This window comes from Trypanosoma cruzi, genomic scaffold (genome assembly GCF_000209065.1).
Source record: "Trypanosoma cruzi strain CL Brener 1047053517159 genomic scaffold, whole genome shotgun sequence".
NCBI classification, from domain to species: Eukaryota; Euglenozoa; class Kinetoplastea; order Trypanosomatida; family Trypanosomatidae; genus Trypanosoma; species Trypanosoma cruzi.
The window spans coordinates 242,395-263,139 of record NW_001849566.1 but is presented as its reverse complement, the minus strand read 5'-3'; the positions used below and the strand labels follow the sequence as shown (position 1 = coordinate 263,139).

Here is a 20,745-nt window from a genome sequence, read left to right as displayed (position 1 = left end):
CTATGAATGTGAAACCCAACACCTTTTCTTTCAACCAACTTATGAGTGTCTTGCTGAAGTGCGGTGACGACAGGATATTTGGAGTCTATCGCACCATGCATGAACGGTACAAGGTCCAAAAAGAGGAAATTGAAGTGCAGATCAAGCGCGAAGCAAAGAAGAAGCGAGCGATAAGGATGCGGTCCAGTGAAGAACCAGAAATTCTACAGGAGGGCGTAATGGATAGTTGCAGCACAAGTCCCACGGAGGCCCCATTAACGCTCGAGGAGATGATGGGTATGGAGGACGTGAAGAAGCCTGCACGCATTGCGGCACGTCAAATCCGACCTAACCTTGATACTTACCGCATTATTCTTTGTGCTTGTCTTCAAATGGATTTGGCATCAAGATATAACGTCTTTTACGACAAGATGCGAGCGGAGGGTCTTGTGCCTGACCACGATATGGCTATTCTCATGGAATCGATTTGTGAAGCCAACGGAGACAAGGTACTGGCGCTTCAAATACTTGAGGAGGCGAAAAGGAATGGTGTGGTGATTGATGTGGCATTGTTCAACGGCTATCTGAATGTCCTTGCCTCACTGGGAGATGCAGAATTAGTAGGCATTGTGGAGGTGATGCAACTTGGCATTATCTCGTTTAATGTGCGCCCCGATGTAGAAACATACAACACAATGCTCCGTGGCTATCTTTGCATGAATAAATACGAAGAGGTGGAAAAATTATTTTCTTCCATGTATTTATCGTACTCTCAGGTGACATGTAACGCAGAGACTTTTTGCTGGGTGCTGCGGGCGTACCGCGAGAAGCGTGACACAGAAGCAGCCACACAATTGCTGGATTCAATGCGACGGCGCAATGTTTCCATCACGATTCAACATTACCATGAACTAATGCGGGTATACTTGGAGGCGGATGATCCACGTGTTGAAGATGTCTTTTGGTCGCTTAGAAATTCCAAGGATAAATCGCTGCCGGGGGCTGATGCCGAATGTTTTTTTCTCTTGCTGAAACACTACTTACGACAAAAAAAATATGTGGAACTTGAGAGGCTTTTTACAGAATTAAGGGCAGATTTAGACGTGGAAGCGGATGCTGGATGTTATAGCGTTATGCTGGAGATGTTTTTTCTCCAAAAGAGAGTTACGGAAGCCAGAGCGCTCTTTACGGATATTCGCATGAAGTGTGTTCCGCCGTCGACAAGAATATACAATGCGCTTTTGCGAATCTTTGTATCCGAAGGCGACGCAGCCATGTATGAAGTTCTGGATGACATGAAGGCGAACCACATGGCACCAGCGGCCAATACTCTTGGTATTCTATTGGAGTATGCTGAAGGTAGGCGTCTTGTTTCGACAGCCGTTGAGCAAAAGATATTTTGGAACCCTGCAGAATTATTGGTAGGGCTTTGAATGGCTTGAGGAGGGAATAAGAGGCTCATGTAGACTGCAAAGATGAATGCTTATATCTTTGTTTCTTCCTTTTTTTTTTTTTTAAATTAGACCGCTCGTGAAGCTTGTATTTGGTTTTTTACATTTTTTTTCTCCTTTTTTTTTTTTTTTTGAAGTACGTGTGGGTGGGAGGGCAATACACGGATTTTGTTAACAAAATGCTTCGGCGATCGGGGCCATCGTTTCGTCGCCGCACGGTGACGGAGAAGGCGGTGCAGACGGAGGTCTCGTTCCCTTTTGAGTGCGTAGACACCAACAAGCACTACGAAGAGCTTGCCAGCGAACAATTCCAGGACCTCTGCAGACTGCGCGATTTGATTCGGGAGGCGATGAAGGAGGTTGCATGCTCTGTGTACGACGTTGTTGCCTTCAAAGATATCCTCTTCAAGATTGAGGACGAGCTGCCCTCCAAATTGCCAGTGACGGATATTTTGTTGCTGTCATCGAAATTGTTTCGTCGCACGTCGGGATTGGGCCATTTGCTTGCGTGCCTCTTTGCGGTGATGTTTGCAGAGGAGCACGCGGACGAAAATTTCCACTTCACGGAGATTCGAGTTTTGCGTCGCGAACTGCTAGATGTCAAGCAGCAGTTTGCCCGGGCGGAAAAGGAACGGGCGCGACTGCAGCACATGCTTGACGATGTTGGTAGAGTCGCCATGAATCATAGCCGTGCCGTGGAATTACTGGAGACGCGAAATACGGCACTGCAAATGCAAACAAGCGGGTTAGAGGATCAGATGGCGTTGCTTTTCTCACAGGTCAATAGAGACTTGCATCGCCAGTGCAAGGACGCCTACGAAAAGGTCACGAATGAAATTGATTCGCAGGATCGTATGGGCCTGACCCGGGTAACATTTCGCCAGACGATGGATTCCCTTAGTGATCAGCTACGACATTCCCGGAGCCTTATTAACGATGTGAGGGAGCTTGTCATGAGCTGTGCGCAGGGTAGTTCGGGGGGTGGTAGGAATGTGGATGCGCAGATATCGAAGGAACCGAGTATCCGCTTTAAGCTGAAGCAGGTAGAAAATAATTTCCAACAGCTCGTAGGCCGTTTTTCTTCCGTGAAGGGTGTGGTGGCGGAAACAGCTCAAGAGCTCGTGAATGCGTTACAAGAACGTAAAAATATTCTATACCTCTCGCTGCAACACATTCGACTGTATGACATTCAAAATTCGAGGATGCGTCAGAGCAAAGCCATCGTTGTGACAATGAGGAAGAAAATGGAGGAACTTCTTAAGCGAATTTCCCTGACATTTCCCCCCGGTGCAGTCACCTTCGTTGATCGCATTGGTCGTATTTCCACCCAGCAATGGCAAGTGGGCCAGACGTTAGCGACACTTCGTCATCAAAAGAATGCGGACCAACCAACTGAGGAAACGGCCTCAGATGTTGGTAAAGCAAAGAATTTTAGTTCTGGAATACATTCATCAAATGAGGCGTGTACACTGCAAGAGGACCAAAGAGGAAGTGAGCCGTTGGATGCCGAGTTGTACGGTACGTCGGATGTCACCAAAATACCCTTTCAGACGGTTTATAACCTCGTGGATGTAATAAAGCAGGCGGAGAACTCCATGGAGAGTCTGAACAACGTCTTGAACTTTGAGAGTGAAATCAACGCCTTTCTCAAAACTCTCACACTATCGTTGTCGACGACACCGCGGCATGTGGATGAGCCACTTGGCGAAATGGAAAATGAGGATGAGATTATTGAAAGGGCAGTTCATCCTACGGGCAATTTTTCTATACAGCGTCCTAGCATGGCTGAACACTCACCACGAAAGCTGGAGCGCGAGTCTGAAGCAGCAGCGAGCCAATACGCGTTGATGTCCTCTTATCATGGCGATCGGCGGGGCTCTCATGAGGTTGATAAACTAAAGTCAGAGGCGGCGGAGCAGGCTGAGCGGCTTAAGAAACTGCAGGAACAGTTGGATAGTATTCAACCAGAGTTTGCGGCCAAAATTAACTTTCTGCGCCAGGTGTATGAGGCCCGTATATGTGACTTGGAGACGAAGGAGGCCAATTACGGCCGTAGGTTGAACAGCATTTCTCCGCAGAGGGAAGGCAGGGAGCGGAGGGAATCTAAAATCCAAATTCGCTCAGATCGTTCTGTACCATCCTCGCAATTACAAGAGACTGCTGAGCCTGAAAAAGGAAGAAAAAAAGGAGACAAGGACCAACTCTTGCATGCACGATCGGAGTGGCAGCAGACAAAACCGGTTTTACAGGCGAATAAAAAGACACGGGACGCAACGTTGGGGGAACTCAATAAAATGATGAGGGGAGGGGGTGATGCAAATGTGAAGGCACGTAAGCGTTCTGCCCCCCGATCCAGAAGCCCAAGTACGAAGACGACGTAGTGAAGAAGAATTTGATGCCTAACGCGGTGCCGCATATATATATGCGTGTTGCAATTTATCTCGTTTCTGTGTTACGCTTAAAAGGATTGGCTTTTGTTTTTTTTTTCACGCTTCTTTTTCTTTTACTTTGGTCCTCCTGTCCGCATGCATGTGTACAAATAAATGTAAATAGTGATTTCCGAAGATTTTTTTTGTTCTGTCTTTCTGGTTGCCTTTCTCTCTCTGTGTGTGTGTGTGTTTGTTGTAGAAATGATGTCGCGAATTTGTGGGGTTGGCCTTTTGTTGTCCCTGTTTTCTTTTTAATCAAATGGAAGAAATGAGCAGCTGGACGCAAACACGCACGAGAAAACAAGAGAAATTATGAAAGAAGAAGAAGAAAATGATGTTGTCTGATGGTTTACGTTTTCGGACTGTCTTCTCTTCCGCCCTCTCGTTCTTTCTTTCTTCCTTTTCCTTCAAGATGTTGAAGACGCGTGTTGCGGGTGATGCAACGCATGCGCACTTGTCTTTCCAACGCCCCCACCCATTTTGGCCTGATGTGTACAGTCACCGTACATCACCCGTAGCGCATATATGTGTAAGTATATTTGCAGTTAATACTGCTTTGTCATATCTATTCATCTTTTTTTTTTCTTTCTTTTCAGTGGTATACTGGTGGCGTAGGCCTTTTTGTTTTCTTTTTTTTTTGCCGAGTAGCACACTTTCTCCTGTTAATCCCCAGTATACCATTTTACTACACGAAGAGGGAAGGAGTACATAAGGGGGAATCGTGATAACAAATCAAGGAAATAATGTCTCATACAGAGGCGGACAAAACCGTATTTGCGGAGATCACAGCACGTGACAGTGAATGCAAGATCTGCTTCGAATGTGGCGCACCGAATCCACAGTGGTGCGATGTGCATCATGCCGTTTTTATCTGCCTTGAATGTAGCGGCGTACACCGGAGTCTTGGAGTCCATCTCTCATTTGTACGGAGCCCAACGATGGACGGTTGGACAAACTGGCGGCCAGAAAAGTTGCGGCAGATGCAATTGGGTGGCAATCGTCGTGCCCGGGAATACTTTGAGCGCAACAATGTTCCCCGTGCCCCTATTCAAGCACGCTATGAATCCCTTGGTGCACTTCGCTACGCTGCCATGTTAGAGGCCGAAGCTCTCGGCAATTCGTTTGACGAGAAGTCGTGGAAACCACCGGAATGGTACGAGCGTCTAACACAAGGAAGACAGAGGGAAAAGGATGCCATGGCGCCGCAAGCACCGCAGCAACATCGTCCCTTCACTGGCATGGGGTCAGACGGAAAGCAGTGGAGCGAGAAAAATAGCGCCGGTAGTGGGGATTGGTACAACTCGCTGGCCGGCGGGTGGGCAACGCTCTCAAAGAAGGCAACAGAAATAGCAGGGAGTGCAGGTACACAAGCGCGTACTCTCATGCAAGAGGCAGATCTGGGGGATGTAAAGACAAAGTTGTCCTCGGGTTGGTCCACGGTGTCAGGCTACGCAAATCAACTATCAACGAAGATCACGAATATTGCGAAGGGTGAGGACGATGGTGATGGACTGACAGGAATGACACGAAAAGCCAAACTGGCAGGGCAGGAGAGTGCGAATGACCCTTTGGTAACACGTGAAGCGTATGAGCATATTGAACACCGTGCAGAAGGGTTATCTCCACGTTCCTCCGTTCCATTTTCAAAATTCAGAGGCCGTCAATGAGGGCAATAGCAGAAACGAACGGACAACTGGACGAATTGTTTTTCAAACCGCTCATTCACGAGGTCCATTTTATGGTTTTGTTACCTCAATGAAGAGAAATATCTGAACTCAACGAGTATTTGAAATGAATAATCACACGAATTTTTTCCTTTTCCTTTCTTTTTTTTTTCCTTTTTCTTTTTTTTTTTTCGTTTTTGTTTGTGCAAACGCTTTGCTGGAGGTTAAGATGTTGGGGGGTGGACAAGGAAATTTTCACTAGAAAAGAAGGAAAAGAGCCGCAGGAAAAAGACGTTATTATTATTTACGTGGGCAACCACGTGGGTATTTGTCCCCCCACCCCATCCCTTTGAATATCCTTTTGAATGTTATTTCCACAATTTTTTTTTCTTTTTTTTTTTTTTGTTCCACGTATAAATGTGTCAAAAAAATTTGTTTATTAGTTTTGGTGTCGTTTTCTCATGCAATTGATGCCTCCTTTTGTGTTGCTTTTTTTTTTTGTTTTTGTGTGTGTGTGAGCCTGTGATTGCGTAAAGCCCTTTTTTTGCTGGGGAACTGTGGGTTGATTGAGTGGAAATTAAATGGGATCCCTGTTCAAACTGCGCGATCACTGGTACAGCAGCTACCGTGGCGAAGAGTTTAGTCACTTCTCCGCGTTGACGCTCGGAAACGCTGACAACAACCCCGACGCGGAGGACAAAATTATCTTCGGGTCCTTCTCAGGGACTCTGCGTGTTCTGCGGCCGACGAAGAAGGGAGCAGCGCAGCCGGACGACACTCTCATAGAGAAGGATTTTGGGGCGCCCATTTTACAGGTGGCGTGCCGACCGCTGGAGCCTGTTAGTGGCGGTCAACCGAAGAATTTGATAGTGATTTTGTTTCCAAAACGGTTGGTGTTGGCCCGTCTGCTTCGCGAGGGGGACAAGGAAAAGGAAACCGAGAACACGGACGATTTTCTCAGCGCATTGTATCGTTTTACAATACATTATGAGGTGTGTCTTGCGAGTGCATCGTATAACTTTACATGCGGTAATTTTGGCCGTGCATCCCATGAAATGGTGTGTGTTCAATCCATGGACGGACAAATTACCGTTGTAAATCATAATACGGTTGTGTTACAGTGCTTTCTTCCCAGATCACAGTTTTTGTTGCCTGGATGCTTTTTGTATTGTTCTCAGCGAGATTATTTTTTGACGAATAATTCCGCTATGAACCTTATGTGTTACTCCTTTGCAACCCTTGTGAGCAATCGGATAAAACCAGAGGTTTACATGGAAACGAACGAAAACGGTGTCTCAAAAACCTGTGGTGAAACCATTTCCCCATCGTGGACGTTTCTCTTGGGGGAGGATGCGGTGGGGATTGAGGTGTGCCGCCACACCCGTGGATTGGGCGCAGAGGATGCCGACATTGTGGTGTTGTGCCATTACAGTTTATTTGTTTTACGCCTTAGTGGAGAGCTACGCTTTTCCAAAAGGCTGGACGTGGAAAGTTTGTGCCTCACGTCATATCTGGTTCCTAACGCCAACGCCTGTAACCTCCTGATTGGTACGGTTAATGGATCAGTGAATGTCTACTCCGACGCATCCCTCGACTGGAGTGCCAAGATGGCCATGGATGCCCCTCTGTGTCTTGCCGTTGGGGAATTCTTTAAAACGAGGGGAATGATTGTGTCACTTAGCACAGAAGGGACGGTCAGTGTCAATTACCTTGGAACCGACCCCGAGGAGAAACCCATTCAACCCCTGGAGAGCAAGGAGACGGACTATGTTGAAATGGAGCGTGAACTACGACAGACTCTGCATGCAATCAAGCAAGCCGGCGGCAGTGAGAAGTCATCAGCAAAAGAAAACGCCACCGTAGAAGGGATACTGCGTGTCGAGTGGGGGATCCCGCCAACGGAGGTTGAGGATCGGGAAGCTGCAGTTAATGTTTCTTTGATTCTCTCCAACACGAGTCCCACGGACCCTGTGAGGGAGGTAAAAATTGCAGTAAATGTAGCGCAGCCCATCCGGGTTGACATCCTTCAACATGAGCTGAAAAAAATTTCTCCGAATCAGGTGGAACATGTCTCATTTCGGTTTGATGCTCAGAACAATAAAGATATGATTATTCCTTCTTCTCTTGAGGCACGTGCAGTTGTGATGTATGTATGCAAGGGCAGTCTAACCTGTACAGTGAGTGCCACAGTCCGCCTTCCTTTAACTCTTGTGGCACGACCGACTCCTCCCGTTAAAAGTATGAATTTTGTCATTCAGCTTAACACCAACAAGGATGTTGCTCCATCCTTGTTTGATCTTTTTCCAGACATGGCGTACTCCGTTGATATCACTGCAAACATGCTGTCAATTCAATATGTAAATGGGGAAGATGCGACAGTTTTAGCTTCTAAGAACGCTTGTCGTTTCCGTTTTCAAGCGTCAACCATGGAGGCACTTTGGATACTTGCCGAAGAACTTCATAGACGACTCTCTGCTTACTACGACTTTAAGATACAATTTAGTCTCCAAGATCCAATTCCATTAGAGAGCTATTATAATGTCATTGACACTCATCTTGCCGTGAGGAACGAAATGATAGAGGCAAAAGAGGCATTATCGCGTGCGGCACAAATGTTTTGTGCCGTGCAAAAACGTTTGTTGTTGCTCTTTCGAGAACGCAACCCCACACCGGTGGGAATGGTGGATGTTCTCCTTGAAGAAAGCTACGCGGAAATTCAGAGGTGCGCAGATTGTGTTAGTGTGGCCAAACCACGACAGAAACAAGCTGCGGCTATGTTGTCTTGTTGCTCAAGGCTTATTCTAATGCAACTATTCATCAAGTGTCAAGAAACGTTTAAGAACCCTGACATGATTTCTCTTTTGGAGTCCATCTTTACCTGCGCTATAGACGAGGACGCTGACGTTAGTTGGGAAGAACTGACGGACGCAACTCTGGGCCATATTTTGCAATTGTCTAAAGTAGAGGGGGATCTAACTGCCGCTCATGGCCCCGTCCCTCTCAAAGTTATCAGCGATCGGTTAAAAAAACGCATTTCTACGTTGTTTGATCGAATGGTTGATGGGTCGCAGATTGGGCTCTTTTAGGGCAATAAGTAGGCCTGGGGGGTTAGGGGATCTCCCGCGTGCATCTCACCATGGCCTTTTCTTCTTGCTGTTGTTGCTGCGGTTCGGAGTCGCCATTGTTTTGGATCTCATAATAAATGAAAACTGAGGGAAGAGGAGGAGGAATTATTGTTATTTCCCACCCCCATGAAGAAAAAAAAGAAACGAAAAACATTTTCCGCATCTGCCGCCAAAAATAATTTGCAGATTTTTTGTTCTCCGAATGTAACATTTTCTTTCTCATCTCTCTCTCTTTCCTTTATTTTAGGCTGTAGAAGAAGGCAGCAAAAATGAGCGGCGCGTCAACTGGTCCGCCGGGGTCGATTGTTGTCGCCGCGAAGGGGAAACGAAAGAAAAATGATGGGAGGGGATGGGCACAGCGAGGCGGTGCGACATCAACAAAGCCCCGAAATTTGCCTGTTGAGAGCCTGAACTTGGAAGAGGTGTATCACTCGATTGTGGCTCCTTCCTCTGTGGGTCGCCAAAAATTAGCTTTTGCCACCGCCTTCAACCCGCCACCGTTCGCAAGGGGAATTTTAAACAATAGCAACTATTGCTTTATGAATGCAACGGCTCAAGCTTTGGTGTTTCTACCGCCATTTGCGCAGCTAGCCATATCCGCAGTGGTTGAGGCGGAATTGTGTCCAACGCTTGCCACTTTAGGGAAATGGATGCTCTCGTACTGGGCGAGAGCCCCTAACCAATTGGTCCCACCGCTCTCTCTACCCAAGGCAGTGCGTGGACAAACGGCCTCCTCAGCCGCACCCTCCAATTGGGGGAAGATGGATGGTTCCTCACAAGAAGACGCGACGGAGTTTATGCATCACCTGCTGGAGGTGATTCAGACCGAGCTGTGCGCATTGGAGGGGAGTTATAGTGAATCTCCCACTGGCAGAATTCGCGACCCAAACACTTCGCTTGAGGGGAATTCTGAAAAAAAAGGTTGGACGTTTGTGAAGGGTAGGGAAAGACTCTCCGTGCGGGAACACTGCGACAAATCCCGCTCAGTTTTGTTGGATGCTGTCTTTGGTGGCGCGGTTGAGAATCACCTGAAGGGCAAAAGCAAACTGAAGGATCATGCCTCGGTTCTTGTCGAGGGTTTTTTTCTCCTTCAAGTGGATGTCGGTTTTAGTGCGGAATGTAGTCTTGAAATGGCGCTTGAGCGGTCATTACAACGTGAGCGAGTTTACGACAGTGCTCGTGCAAAGGATTTGTTGAAGACAATGAAACTTCGACGACTGCCCACGGTACTCCTCCTGCAGTTGCAGCGGTGGGCTGTGACCGCTGAGGGCGAACTTGTCAAACTGGACAACTTGGTTCGCTTCTCCAAGACGCTGGTGCTTCCAAAATCGACGTGCTCAGATAATACAGTAAGCAATGCAGCCAGAACGTACGAACTCGTCGCCTTTATCGCGCATCGTGGGAAGGCTACTGAGCGTGGGCATTATGTGGCATATTTGGCTAATGCATCTTTGCCGACGCTCGCAACGTCACAGGGCGACGCGGCGTTAACATTTTGTAATGATGCAAAAGTGCATACGGTTACCATGCGGGAGGCCATAGAGGGTGAGGCGGTGTATTTACTTGTTTATCAACGCAAGAAATGACCAGGAGACCCAGGGAGCCGGGAGTGATGTGTAAACGTCCGTTTGGAGTAACTTTACAATGAGTACTCTTTCTATTTCTTTTTACACGCATGAGCAAATGACGATGTGGCCGTGTCGATCTTGCATCGGGGAAAACAAAAAAAGAGGGAAAAAACACCATTTCCATTTCCATTATTATTATTTGCCTTTTTTTTACTATTTATTTCCCATTTCTTCTGTGCTGTGTGTCTTCTTTTTCCTTCTTTTTTTTTTTTTTTTCCTTTTACGTGCTTATAACATTACATGTACTCACACAAAGGCGATGTCTTCGGTGGAAAATATTCCGGTATCCATTCCGGAGATGGAAACGTTGTGTGAAAAAAAGGAGGCTGCCGTAACAACCCTTCTTCAAAAAGTCCTCAGCCAATACGGCAACGTTTACCCGCCCCAGTTTATGAAATGTACGAACGAAGAAGACAGACGGATCCTGGCATATAAATACCTGAAGGCCCGCAATTGGAAGGTTTCTGATTCGATGGAAATGATTAAGGAAAACATGACATTTAGGGCACAACACAATGCAGATTATATGAATTTATTTCCATGCGTGTTCCCTCTTCGTGGCTTCGATGAGGAAGACTTGTGCCGCACCATACAGGACCCCTACACGGAAAAGCAAAGGTGGACTGAGCTCTGCTACCTCGCGACAGCCCCCTACTATTCGGCAGGATACCATTACTGGGATAAGGAAGGTCACCCTGTTTTGTACGATTTTTGCGGCCGGTCTGACTTGAAGGGACTTTTTAAGTCGATTGAAGCAATAACTCCCGTCGGTGATCAGGCAAAAGACACCATTTTGCGATATCATCTTTACATGAATCTTGTGCAAGAACGGCTGGTGAAATACGCTGATGCGAAGAGTGTGGAAAAGGGGGGTCGTCGTATTCTTGGTGTGACAGCGGTTTTGAATGCGGAAGGTCTTTCTTGGGGGATGATAAATTCTCAATTTCTGGATGTTCTGCGCGCGAAACTATTAGGATGGATCAAAAGTACTTCCCTGAGGCATTGCATCGCCTTATTGTGATTAATTGTCCTTCTTTTGTCGCGCATGCCTATTCACTGATCAGGGGCTCGCTTGATAAAAACACCCAACAGAAAATTATCTTCTGTGACAAGGCATATTCAATGGAATTATTGAAGAAAATTGTTGATGAGGACAAAATACCGGTATTTTTGGGTGGTTCCTGCAGTTGTTCGGGCGGCTGCTTACCAGGAATAGATTCGGAATGTAGGAGTCTTGCGGATGCGCCTTTCCCCGTGCCTCGCACGGAATACGTCTCCATTGCGGCGGGGAAGCGGCATACGATTGAGTTTTTGCTTCAGCCGGATGAGGAAGCTCAGTGGGAATTCAGGTGTACGAAGTCTTGGGGAGGACAAGCGACAGAAATTGGGTTTCGTGCAGTCTTTGCGTCAAAAGATGATGTAGACACCGTGGACTCGCCTTGGAGCAATCCGGCGGTAGGGTCGCAACGAACCTCAGGGAGCCTGTATGGATCGCTGGAGGTTTCTTCCTCTTTTAGGGAGTTAAAGTCGGAAAAGATGGAAATGGACTGTGACCGATTTGTGGCTAAAGTGTGTGGGACGTTGAAACTGGAGTGGGATAATCATTCTTCGTGGCTTCAAACCAAATACTTGCAATTGCGTGTCATAAAGAGTTAACGCTGAGGTTTTTACTTTGAGCAATCTCAAGAAATATGGTTACTGGACGTCGTGACGCGTTTGCTTTTTTTTTTTTTTTCTTTTTGCTTCTTTGAGATTTTTCGATCCTTTCCTGTATTTCTCTCACTGTTATACCCAATGAATGATATACATATATATGTATATGTTTACTTCTATAGGTAGATCGGTGCATGACGTTTTGTGGAAATGAATGCATCGGAGTTTCAACCGAATGTAGTAGGATGCTGCTTTGTATTTATCTGTTGACGTGGTGCTTTGGATGTTTTCCTTCCAGAGTGCACCTCTCGCTTCCGCGTGTGTGTGAGGTGCGGTGTTGCAGGAATTGACAAAAAGAATATATAAATATATATTGCACGGAGGTGGTATGAAAGCTGCAAGGAGTATGGAACCACCCCTTTCTCTTTTTTCTTTTTCTGAGAGGGGGGAGGGGGAAGTAACGGAACACGCCTCAATGAAATAAAAAGACTAGGAGCTTGTGAAAAGAATGATCGCGGGAGAGCTGGCTCAATTAATGAATGTATTTGTATATCCTGATAACTGAATGCATTCTTTATGATACTCTCTACCGTATGAATCTTTTGGGAAGAACGCGACTTTGTAGGGGCGGGAACCGATAGAGGCCGGCTAATGTTTGTTTTTATTTTGCCATCCCACCCACCCCCTTTTGATTCCCACCACGCGGCGGGGTCTTGTGGCTGGTAGACCCCAAAGTCTGCCACTTCGTAAGTAATTATATTTCAAATCCTAACTGAGGACAAAGGACCATGCTAGTGGTCCACAGAATTCTATATATTGAATGAGAATAAAACGTTGAAGCAATTAACTAACGAACTTTTTTTCCTAACTTGTTTGGTTTCCATAGATATAATTTCAGGATCCGGCCAGCTGCCCGGAAGATTATTCCGATTAAAATAAAAATAAAACGTCTCCGTGTCTTTTGGAGGAAAGCGACTGACAAGAAGGAAAAAAAAAAAGGGGGTTGGTGGGGGAGAAATAATAAAAATAATATTTTGCGGCAAATGAAATGGGACCAACAAAACGAAGTAATTCCTTCTTTATTTCGTGCCTCAATTTATGGCTTTCAGTAGCGACGTTTGCGACGTTCAGATTTTGAATTGGAGAAAAGAAAAAAGAAAAAAAAAAATTGTTAATGAAGCAAATGATTGGAATATTTGTACATTACGGAGCTGCAGTCAGCGGCAATTTTGCTTTTTTTTTTTGTTTTGTTTTGTTGTTTTCCAGTTTTAACTTTACACCAACAAAAGAACACAAGGAGAATGAAGAGAAATAATTAAAGTTGAATCGGAAATTTATGAATCCATCGGCGGAAATGCACGATAACGGAGCGCCCATAACACTGTTATTGGGGGGGGGGGGGGGTATTTCTTTAATCCTTCTTGATTATTTTTCCTTTTTTTTTTTTTTGTCTGCATTTTTGTGTTCATCTTTTCATTTCCACCAACCCCTAACCCCCCTTCCTCCCTTTTTTTTCTTTTTTTTGCTGTTTGAGTGTGTTTCTCATGGTTGCCTTATTTTTGTCGTTGTTTTTCTTTTGCCTGTATTATTCGGTGTATAAGTGATGCTTTTGCATGTTTTTCTTGGATGCGGCCTTCCTGTCATCATCACCGTTCTTGTTTTCCTTTATTTCTTATCTGCGATGTGTGCTCTAATTGAGGTGGCGACGGGTGCATCCTGGTGAATATTGACTGGTGGAGGACAGGGGTACCAGGACGCCAAAAAGGGGACGGTGGCTTCTCGTGTGTCCGCAGCAGCAGCAGCGGAAAAAGATAAATAAAAGTAGAGAAGTTTATGTTCTTTTTTGTAAAGGCGTGTCGCTTTTGGTTTTGCCGTTTCCTGTGACTTCTGGCGTCAGCTGCGTGTAGGCAGGGGTGTCTCTCATACACGTGGCCTAAAGCCATCGGCGGACAAAAATTCCTTGTTTGAGCGGAGCATTTCCACTTTCATTGTTTGTTGTCGTCCTTTGGGCCTTCGGGCGATAGGGCGGGTGATCGACAGATGGACAGCAACTTGCAATCCGGGGGGGCGAAGGCACGCAGGAAGACCGAGACTAATGGGGATACGGATGTCCTGGTGGCGGAGGTTCTTCACCGTATAGGCCTTCAAGCCTCCGATGGCGTTGGTTCGGCGTCGTCGATGCACGAAAAGAGGTGTGAGGGGGAAAATGATGTCTCAGTCGTGACAGGAAGCACAGGGGAAGTGGCAGAACTTTCATTCTCGGGATTTCCGCAATTTGAGCACTGTTGCAGCGCGGAATTCCGCCGTCTCCTCACCTACCGGTATCTGAAGGCGAACAATTTTGACGTGGAGGATACCGTGGCAATGATTGTTGACACGAATAAATTTCGAAAACAGCACAGACTGGACTCAATCATGATATTTCCTTCTCTGATTCCCTTGCGTGGTTTTTCAGAAAGTGAAATCTGCGACACATTGCACCTTCCAATGGCAATGGAGAATCCGATGGGATCGGGAAGCCATGACAATACGTCTTTAAGGGATATTCAGATGGAGTATCTAAATAATCATCATATTCTACGTCCAATCGTGAAATTAATCACTAGGCATTATGCGAATAGCATTCATTATTGGGATAAGGATGGCCATCCAGTCTCATATGGTAGGTTGCAGCATATAAAGATTCATGAGCTTTATCGTGAATTGCGACGCATCTCACCGCTTCGTCAACGCCCAGAAGATCTCATTCTGCTTTTTCATTTGTACGGCAATGAACTCCTCTGGAGGGTAGTTCAGTACTGCAGCGTACGGAACAGGGTCTCAGGAACAGAGCAAGAAATTGGATGGAAAGAAACTATGACAACTGTGACTGTGGTTGTGGATTGTAAGGGAGCACGTCTTCTTGATTATATTTGGGGGCCTTTTCCAAGAATCCTTCGTGAGATTATTAATCTTGACCAGAAGTATTATCCGGAAATTCTCCACAAATTGGTTTTGGCCAACTGCCCCAAGAGCGTTGCCTTTGCCCATTGGTTTTCAAAGCAAATTGGAGCTGGCAAGCAAAGTCTCCGGCGAAAGATTTTATGCGTTAGTGAAGAAAATACACCGTCTTTATTAAAATTGCTGATCGATGAAGACAAGTTGCCTGCTTTCTTGGGTGGGACATGCAGGTGCGGGGAGGGTTGTGTGCCTCTGAACGGATCCACAAGCAATGGCACTATGTGTTACTTCTTTGATTCAAATAACTTGGCCCGAATGGTGCACCCGAGTGGGAGCGTGCTAAGCATGGAAGATTTGCCTTTTGAACAGCATGAAGGCGAAGCTGGCAGTTTGAGTTTTTTAGTTCAGAAAGAAACGGAAAATTTTGTCGTTCGGGCCCGCCGCAAACTCACCCTCACTTATGAAGTCGGAGTCCCTGAAGAAATCACGTGGGAGTTTGCGGTGAAGCACGGTGAAATTGGGTTTACTGCCGTCTTTGTCGCGTGCTCTGCGGATGGTCATACCGAAATCCTGATGCCGCCAAGTACGGTGAAGGAAGCGGCAGATCATTTCGTGTTTGGCACACGGGGAGAGCTTATCTTGACGTGGGACAACACGCGGTCATTACTTACCGTGCGTAAAATTCAGCTACGTGTGCACCGTCGGGTGCAAAGGCTTGCCCCGCAAAGGGAGGCGAACGTTGCCACAGTGACTGAAAGGGAATGAGGAAGATGCATGAAAGAAGAGTTCTTCAGGCATACCAACAGCAAAATGAATGAATGTGCCATCTCTGTCCCCTAAAAATTTGCTGTTCCCAGCATCTGGTATGTGATTGTGTGTTTGAGTTAGTTTTTTTTTGTCTTACTTTCTGAAGGTTGTCATTTGCGCTAGAAGGGAGTCACGGTGGCATTGCAAATAATGTGACAAGTGTTTTCTTTACTCCGGAGAAAAGACGGTGATGCATGTATATATATATATATATATACATATACATATACATCCTACTTCCCCTATTGGTACCACTACCCTCTTCAAAATAAAATAGAAAAAAAAAAGTTATTGCTTTGTTTTTCATCCGCTTTTGTGCGTGTTTCTTTTTTTTGTTTGTTTGTTTGGTTGGTTGTTTATTTGTGTTCTTATTTTGTTTGTACTTCCCATATTTTCTAATCCTGTTGGTGCTTATGGATGATGGAAGGAATAAAAAGGGAAGAGGGGTGCTGCAGCACCCGTGGATGCATATATGGTGCTGTGTGGCCGAATCCTTCTGTTGGGGAGGAGAAAAAAAGTATATATATTACATTATATTATTATTTATTTTTCCCCTTTCGATTCAAAGATCAAGAAATTGCAAAACTCATGAAATCATTGCTTGGAAAACTCATTTTGTGTGTGTGTGTGGAGGAAAAAAGAATAGTTCTGCGTGTTGACTTTCCTTTTTTTTTTTTTTTTAAGTTTTCCGGAGATTGGGACGAAACCAGAGAGAGAAAGGGAGAAACTGACGCCAGTTTGCTGGTTTTTTCGCGCTGGGTTTCTTTTTGTTTTTCTGTTTTTTCTTTTCTTTTTGTTTTTGTCTCTTCTCTACCCAAAAGTTAAGATCGGCTCGGCTTGTTTCAGGGGGACGCTTGCTGTGTGGGTCCGGCTCGCTCCTCCGAGAGAAGCCGTGCGTGGGCAGGTAGTAATTTGGGGCAATAAACACAAATAGACCTATCGTCTTCTCCGCTTGGACATAAAGGATACGTGTATAAACACACTCAAAAAAACAGACGGAAGGATAAAGATGTTTTACAAAATGGAGTTGCAGAAAATCATCAGGGTGGAGCCGCATCTGTTGGGTCGGACGCTGCACCGCCACCTTGCTAAATACCTGCGCAATGCTGTGGAGGGGCACCCTTTCCAGATGCCTCTCCTGAAAGGAAGCAATGGGGAGGTGGTTCGAGTGGATCAAAGTTCCTCTGCAATCATTGTCGCTGTGCTTGACATTCTGAACACGGAATTGCTTGAAGGCCGAGTCTTAGATGATGGTGGGGTGTCGTTTCTGCTCCATTATGAGGCCCTTGTTTTTAAGTTGCATCGTGGCGAAGTTGTGGATTTGATGGTGGTTGCTGTAGAGCGCGAGGGATGGTGGGGGGATGTGTTGGGAGTTGGGAAAATGTACATCAGCCGTGGTCAGATGGGAAGTGAGTGGGTGTACGAAAGTGATGGCGTGGAAGGCATATGGATTACGAAGGATGGATCACGCTCCGTGAAAAATGGTGAAATCGTGCGTGTGCGTGTTGTTGCCGAGACGCCACAGTCGGAGGGCGTTGTGGCAATTGGCAGCATGATTGGAAAATACTTGGGTACATTCTAACCGATAAACTCTGACTGGAGGACCGCGTTTTTGACTGATATTGCGGTACTGGTATGGATGCAAGTGCTCTATCTCTGTGTGCGTGTGTGTGTGTGTGTGTGCTTCTCTCATTGTGAGGTGGCCTTTTTTTTTTTTTTACTTTACCCTAAGCAAAGACCAAATAAATAAATAAGAAGGCATCGATAGGACGGTAGTGAGGGGTGTACATGGCGCAGGACGACACTCCCACTGCTGGCAAGACACCCAAGGAGAAAAGGCAGTACTCCTGTAACTGGGTCCGCATTGTACTCGGTGTGTCCGCGGTAGCTATGGTGGCTTTTGCATGGCGCAGCGTGTATAAGGCCAACCAACGGGAGCTTCATTTGCGTCGAACGATGGAGCAGAATAGGCAGTTACTCTCTGCGTTGGCGGAGGTTCCAGGTAAGCGTTTTTTCGTCACCGACGTGAACCCCGAGGTTCTACGAAAAAAGGCTTTGTTTGGGTGACATGTTGGTGGTGGTGGCGGTGTGTTTTGTTGTTGTTGTTGTTGTTGCCTTTTCAGTATGTTTGTGTGTGGCTTATTTTCGTGACACATGTTTGTGTGGAGGGAGTGCTCATGGCAATGCGGAGTTATTTATGATTGTTTTTCCCTTCTGACTTTTTTTTTTTTTTTGGCTGTAATGTGTAGTCTCCGTTGCCTATATACACCGGTGGTACGTTGTGTACAACTAGTAACTGTAGCATTAGACGGAGCTTTTGACGCGTTTGTCGGCGGGTGTTTCTTGCTGTTGTGGGAGCGGAAAAGTGAAGGAGGCGGCAAGCAAATTTCCTTTTTCGTGGGCAAAGACAACCCCCTTCGCGGCGTGTACAGGCACGGTTTATCAAGCTTCCCCGAGTTTGTTTATTTATAACAGGAACGCGGGAGCACGGCAACTTTTTTTTTTTTAGTTTTGTAGCTGGCACACACGTTGGAAACTTTTAAAAGAAAGGAATAGAAATTGGTGGAAAAGTGGTGGCTTGTGAAAGCGGGTGCGGGGAGGGAAATCACCACAACCTCGCTCTCCCGACCACCCCTTGAGTGATGATGTCCGTAAAGAAGACACTGAACCGTGACGGCAACACACCTTTTGCGCCATGCTGGATGCAATATGATGATGATGATTGCGCCGATGGAGTGCCACGTCTCAAAGGTGATTGCAACTCACAGGTGGTTTACGGCTGCGCTATCGGCCACGGTGGCGACCGCGGCTCACTTGTGTACAGCGTTGGGAGGACGGTTGACGCCTCGTGCTCTGTTGGATACCCGTTGGCGCTTAAAATATACCCGATCAGCGTTACGGAAAACGAAATTGAATTTATCCGTGCACTTTTTGCCAACGATCTCACTGCATTCAATCGCTCCGGGGAGAGTTGTGGGGTTTGCCGTCAGGTGCCTTATTTGGTGCTTCCGTTGGCCATTGTCACGATTGGGGGTGTCGATCGCGGTATTCTTATGCCGCAGCACAGCTACAGCCTTAAGCAATTCCTTCTTGTCACGAGGACCGTGCCCGAAATTCCTGGTGAAGGAGAAGGTGAGGCAGAGTTTAAGGGGTATAACAAGGCTTTCACAAATTCGCTTCGATCTTTCCGTTCCTTTGACCCTATTCGTGATTGCAGGGTCGTCACTGCCATCGCGTTTCAGCTGGTTGTTGCTATTAGCCTCCTCAATGAGGAGTTACCACATGTGAAGAACGGTATGTTGTGCCGTGGGTTTACCCACAATGATATTCACTTAGACAATATTTTGCTGAACAGACAATCGGGCTGTGCCGCTCTGTGCGACTTTGAGCTTGTGGGACACATTTCTCAGGACGGCGAGGGGCTGCCGCCGCCTGCCATCCATCGACTACCGCCCTACTGCAGGCAATCTCCCCATGGCCTCTTCTGTCTCACAGCTGACACATGGGCTATCGGTCTTGTGGTACTGTCACTTTTGACTGGTGTCGATCCACTCTTTGATGACGACAAGCTCATGGATGACTTTGGCGACGGACCGCTTTTGCAGAGTCACACAATGTCGGAGGGGACGGTCTCTGTGCTTGACTGGGAGGAAAACATAAAGGCGCACGTGGAGGCGCTGCTGCTTCGCGATGATCCCACAGGCAACCGTTTGGAGGATGCAGCACCGCTCCTGGATATGTGCTCAAAGTGCCTTGTCAATCGCCCCGGGGTCTCGCCGAGCGTCGCTGTGGAGTTGCTGAGCCAGCCGCTCTTCAGTTCCTACGTAAACTCTCCACAGGAAGCGGAGTTCATACTGAGAGTTTGGGCAGAGAGCCGCTCGGAGGCTTTTTCGGTGAAGGATGTCCATGACGGCACCGACAGCCCATGATGTCGGAGGCATGTGAGGCGACAAAAGAAAAACAAAAACAAAAGAAAAATAAAAAGCGAAAAAAAACAAACAAAAAAAAAAGAAGAAAAAAGAGAGGGATGAGAGAAGGAGTAGACTGCGTTAATCATTAGCATCCGTGAGAAGAGGAAGGAAAGGCAAAATAATAATAATAATTATTATTATTAAGGAAGGAAAAAAAAAAGAAGAAGGCTGTGTATACAACGCTACAGCGAGAAGTAAAAGATAGTGTTAGGAAAGAGAGAAGGAGGGGGAAGAAAGAAAAGAAAAAAATTCAATATTGTGAATGGTAATTTGTAGTGTTTTTTTGATTTTCTTTTCTTTTCTTTCATCTTTTTTTTTTTTTTTTTACTCTCTTTCTGTTCTTCTTCTTCTTATGGTGATGAATGTGATTTTTCTTTGTTGGTTTTATCTAGCCTTTTGTTGTTGTTGTTGTTGTTTTTTTGTTTTTGCGGCTCTTTTTTTTTCTTATTTTTCTTTTTCTTTTGTTAGCAGTATATTTGATGTGGTCGCGTTTGTAATAGCCGCCACATCATTTCTTTTTCTTTCTTTCTTGTGTGTGTGTGTGTGTTTATTTTTGCTGTTTTTGTCTTTGCTTTTATCTGCCATGCTTGTGGGTGTTGTTTGATCACTCCTGCCGAAGCATAGATATTTATTTTTCGTCTTTATGTACGGAACATTTGGCGGGGGAATGAAGGAGGGAGAGGAGAAGGGGAGGGTCAGTGAGGGCGGTCGACGGCGTTACGGCGTAAGGAGGGAAACAATGAAAGAGGTCCGTGTGTGTGCTTCTCCGCTCACCTGTGAGGGTCAAGTGGGGAGAGGTGGGTAGGGGGGATGGTTACGAGGCAAAAAAGACGTGTGTGTAAGGAATTTATGAAGTGAAGTGAAGTGAAGTGAACAGGAAACAGAGGTGAGGAAAGAAGAACGAGACTTTGTTTGGTTTTGGAAGAAGGAAAAAGCAACAACAACCATAATAATAAAGTGAATGGTCAGGATCCAATGTACACCAATCGTGCGTGTGTCTGTGGCTGCGCGTCCACAAGGAAGGTAGCGTTGCGTCAAACGTCAAACAGACGGCAGCGGGGCCACAGTGTTACCCTGAGCACAGCTGAGGAACAGAAA

At 46.2% G+C, this 20,745-nt stretch overlaps 8 protein-coding genes and 1 pseudogene across 8 annotated transcripts, besides 19 other annotated features; all 9 read left to right on the top strand.

The window, feature by feature from the left end:
* Positions 1-20,745: part of a sequence feature (heterozygous, non-Esmeraldo-like haplotype) that runs on past the window's edge.
* Positions 3-1,412, top strand: Tc00.1047053506871.10 (hypothetical protein, conserved; the record flags this gene model as incomplete). Its single annotated transcript, XM_810856.1, has 1 exon — positions 3-1,412. The coding sequence occupies one exon, from the start codon at positions 3-5 to the stop codon at positions 1,410-1,412; it is 1,410 nt and encodes a 469-aa protein (XP_815949.1).
* Positions 1,536-1,563: a microsatellite.
* On the top strand, positions 1,610-3,811 carry Tc00.1047053506871.20 (hypothetical protein, conserved; the record flags this gene model as incomplete). Its single annotated transcript, XM_810857.1, has 1 exon — positions 1,610-3,811. One exon carries the CDS (start codon positions 1,610-1,612, stop codon positions 3,809-3,811), a length of 2,202 nt encoding a protein of 733 aa, XP_815950.1.
* Positions 4,603-5,526, top strand: Tc00.1047053506871.30 (ADP-ribosylation factor GTPase activating protein 1, putative; the record flags this gene model as incomplete). The annotated part of the gene is made up of 1 exon (XM_810858.1): positions 4,603-5,526. The coding sequence occupies one exon, from the start codon at positions 4,603-4,605 to the stop codon at positions 5,524-5,526; it is 924 nt and encodes a 307-aa protein (XP_815951.1).
* Positions 5,668-5,726: a sequence feature (T-rich).
* Positions 5,904-5,927: a microsatellite.
* On the top strand, positions 6,105-8,609 carry Tc00.1047053506871.40 (hypothetical protein, conserved; the record flags this gene model as incomplete). Its single annotated transcript, XM_810859.1, has 1 exon — positions 6,105-8,609. One exon carries the CDS (start codon positions 6,105-6,107, stop codon positions 8,607-8,609), a length of 2,505 nt encoding a protein of 834 aa, XP_815952.1.
* Positions 8,918-10,234, top strand: Tc00.1047053506871.50 (ubiquitin hydrolase, putative; the record flags this gene model as incomplete). Its single annotated transcript, XM_810860.1, has 1 exon — positions 8,918-10,234. The coding sequence occupies one exon, from the start codon at positions 8,918-8,920 to the stop codon at positions 10,232-10,234; it is 1,317 nt and encodes a 438-aa protein (XP_815953.1).
* Positions 10,464-10,498: a sequence feature (T-rich).
* Positions 10,536-11,933, top strand: Tc00.1047053506871.60 (annotated as a pseudogene).
* Positions 12,421-12,855: a mobile genetic element.
* Positions 12,945-12,965: a sequence feature (AT_rich).
* On the top strand, positions 13,970-15,634 carry Tc00.1047053506871.70 (hypothetical protein, conserved; the record flags this gene model as incomplete). Its single annotated transcript, XM_810861.1, has 1 exon — positions 13,970-15,634. One exon carries the CDS (start codon positions 13,970-13,972, stop codon positions 15,632-15,634), a length of 1,665 nt encoding a protein of 554 aa, XP_815954.1.
* Positions 15,867-15,908: a microsatellite.
* Positions 16,004-16,057: a microsatellite.
* Positions 16,187-16,227: a sequence feature (AT_rich).
* Positions 16,437-16,479: a microsatellite.
* Tc00.1047053506871.80 (RNA polymerase-like protein, putative) lies at positions 16,686-17,258 on the top strand (the record flags this gene model as incomplete). The annotated part of the gene is made up of 1 exon (XM_810862.1): positions 16,686-17,258. One exon carries the CDS (start codon positions 16,686-16,688, stop codon positions 17,256-17,258), a length of 573 nt encoding a protein of 190 aa, XP_815955.1.
* Positions 17,334-17,359: a microsatellite.
* Positions 17,770-17,790: a microsatellite.
* On the top strand, positions 18,319-19,605 carry Tc00.1047053506871.90 (hypothetical protein, conserved; the record flags this gene model as incomplete). The annotated part of the gene is made up of 1 exon (XM_810863.1): positions 18,319-19,605. One exon carries the CDS (start codon positions 18,319-18,321, stop codon positions 19,603-19,605), a length of 1,287 nt encoding a protein of 428 aa, XP_815956.1.
* Positions 19,628-19,696: a sequence feature (A-rich).
* Positions 19,763-19,791: a sequence feature (AT_rich).
* Positions 19,926-19,973: a sequence feature (T-rich).
* Positions 20,044-20,075: a microsatellite.
* Positions 20,159-20,227: a sequence feature (T-rich).
* Positions 20,498-20,521: a microsatellite.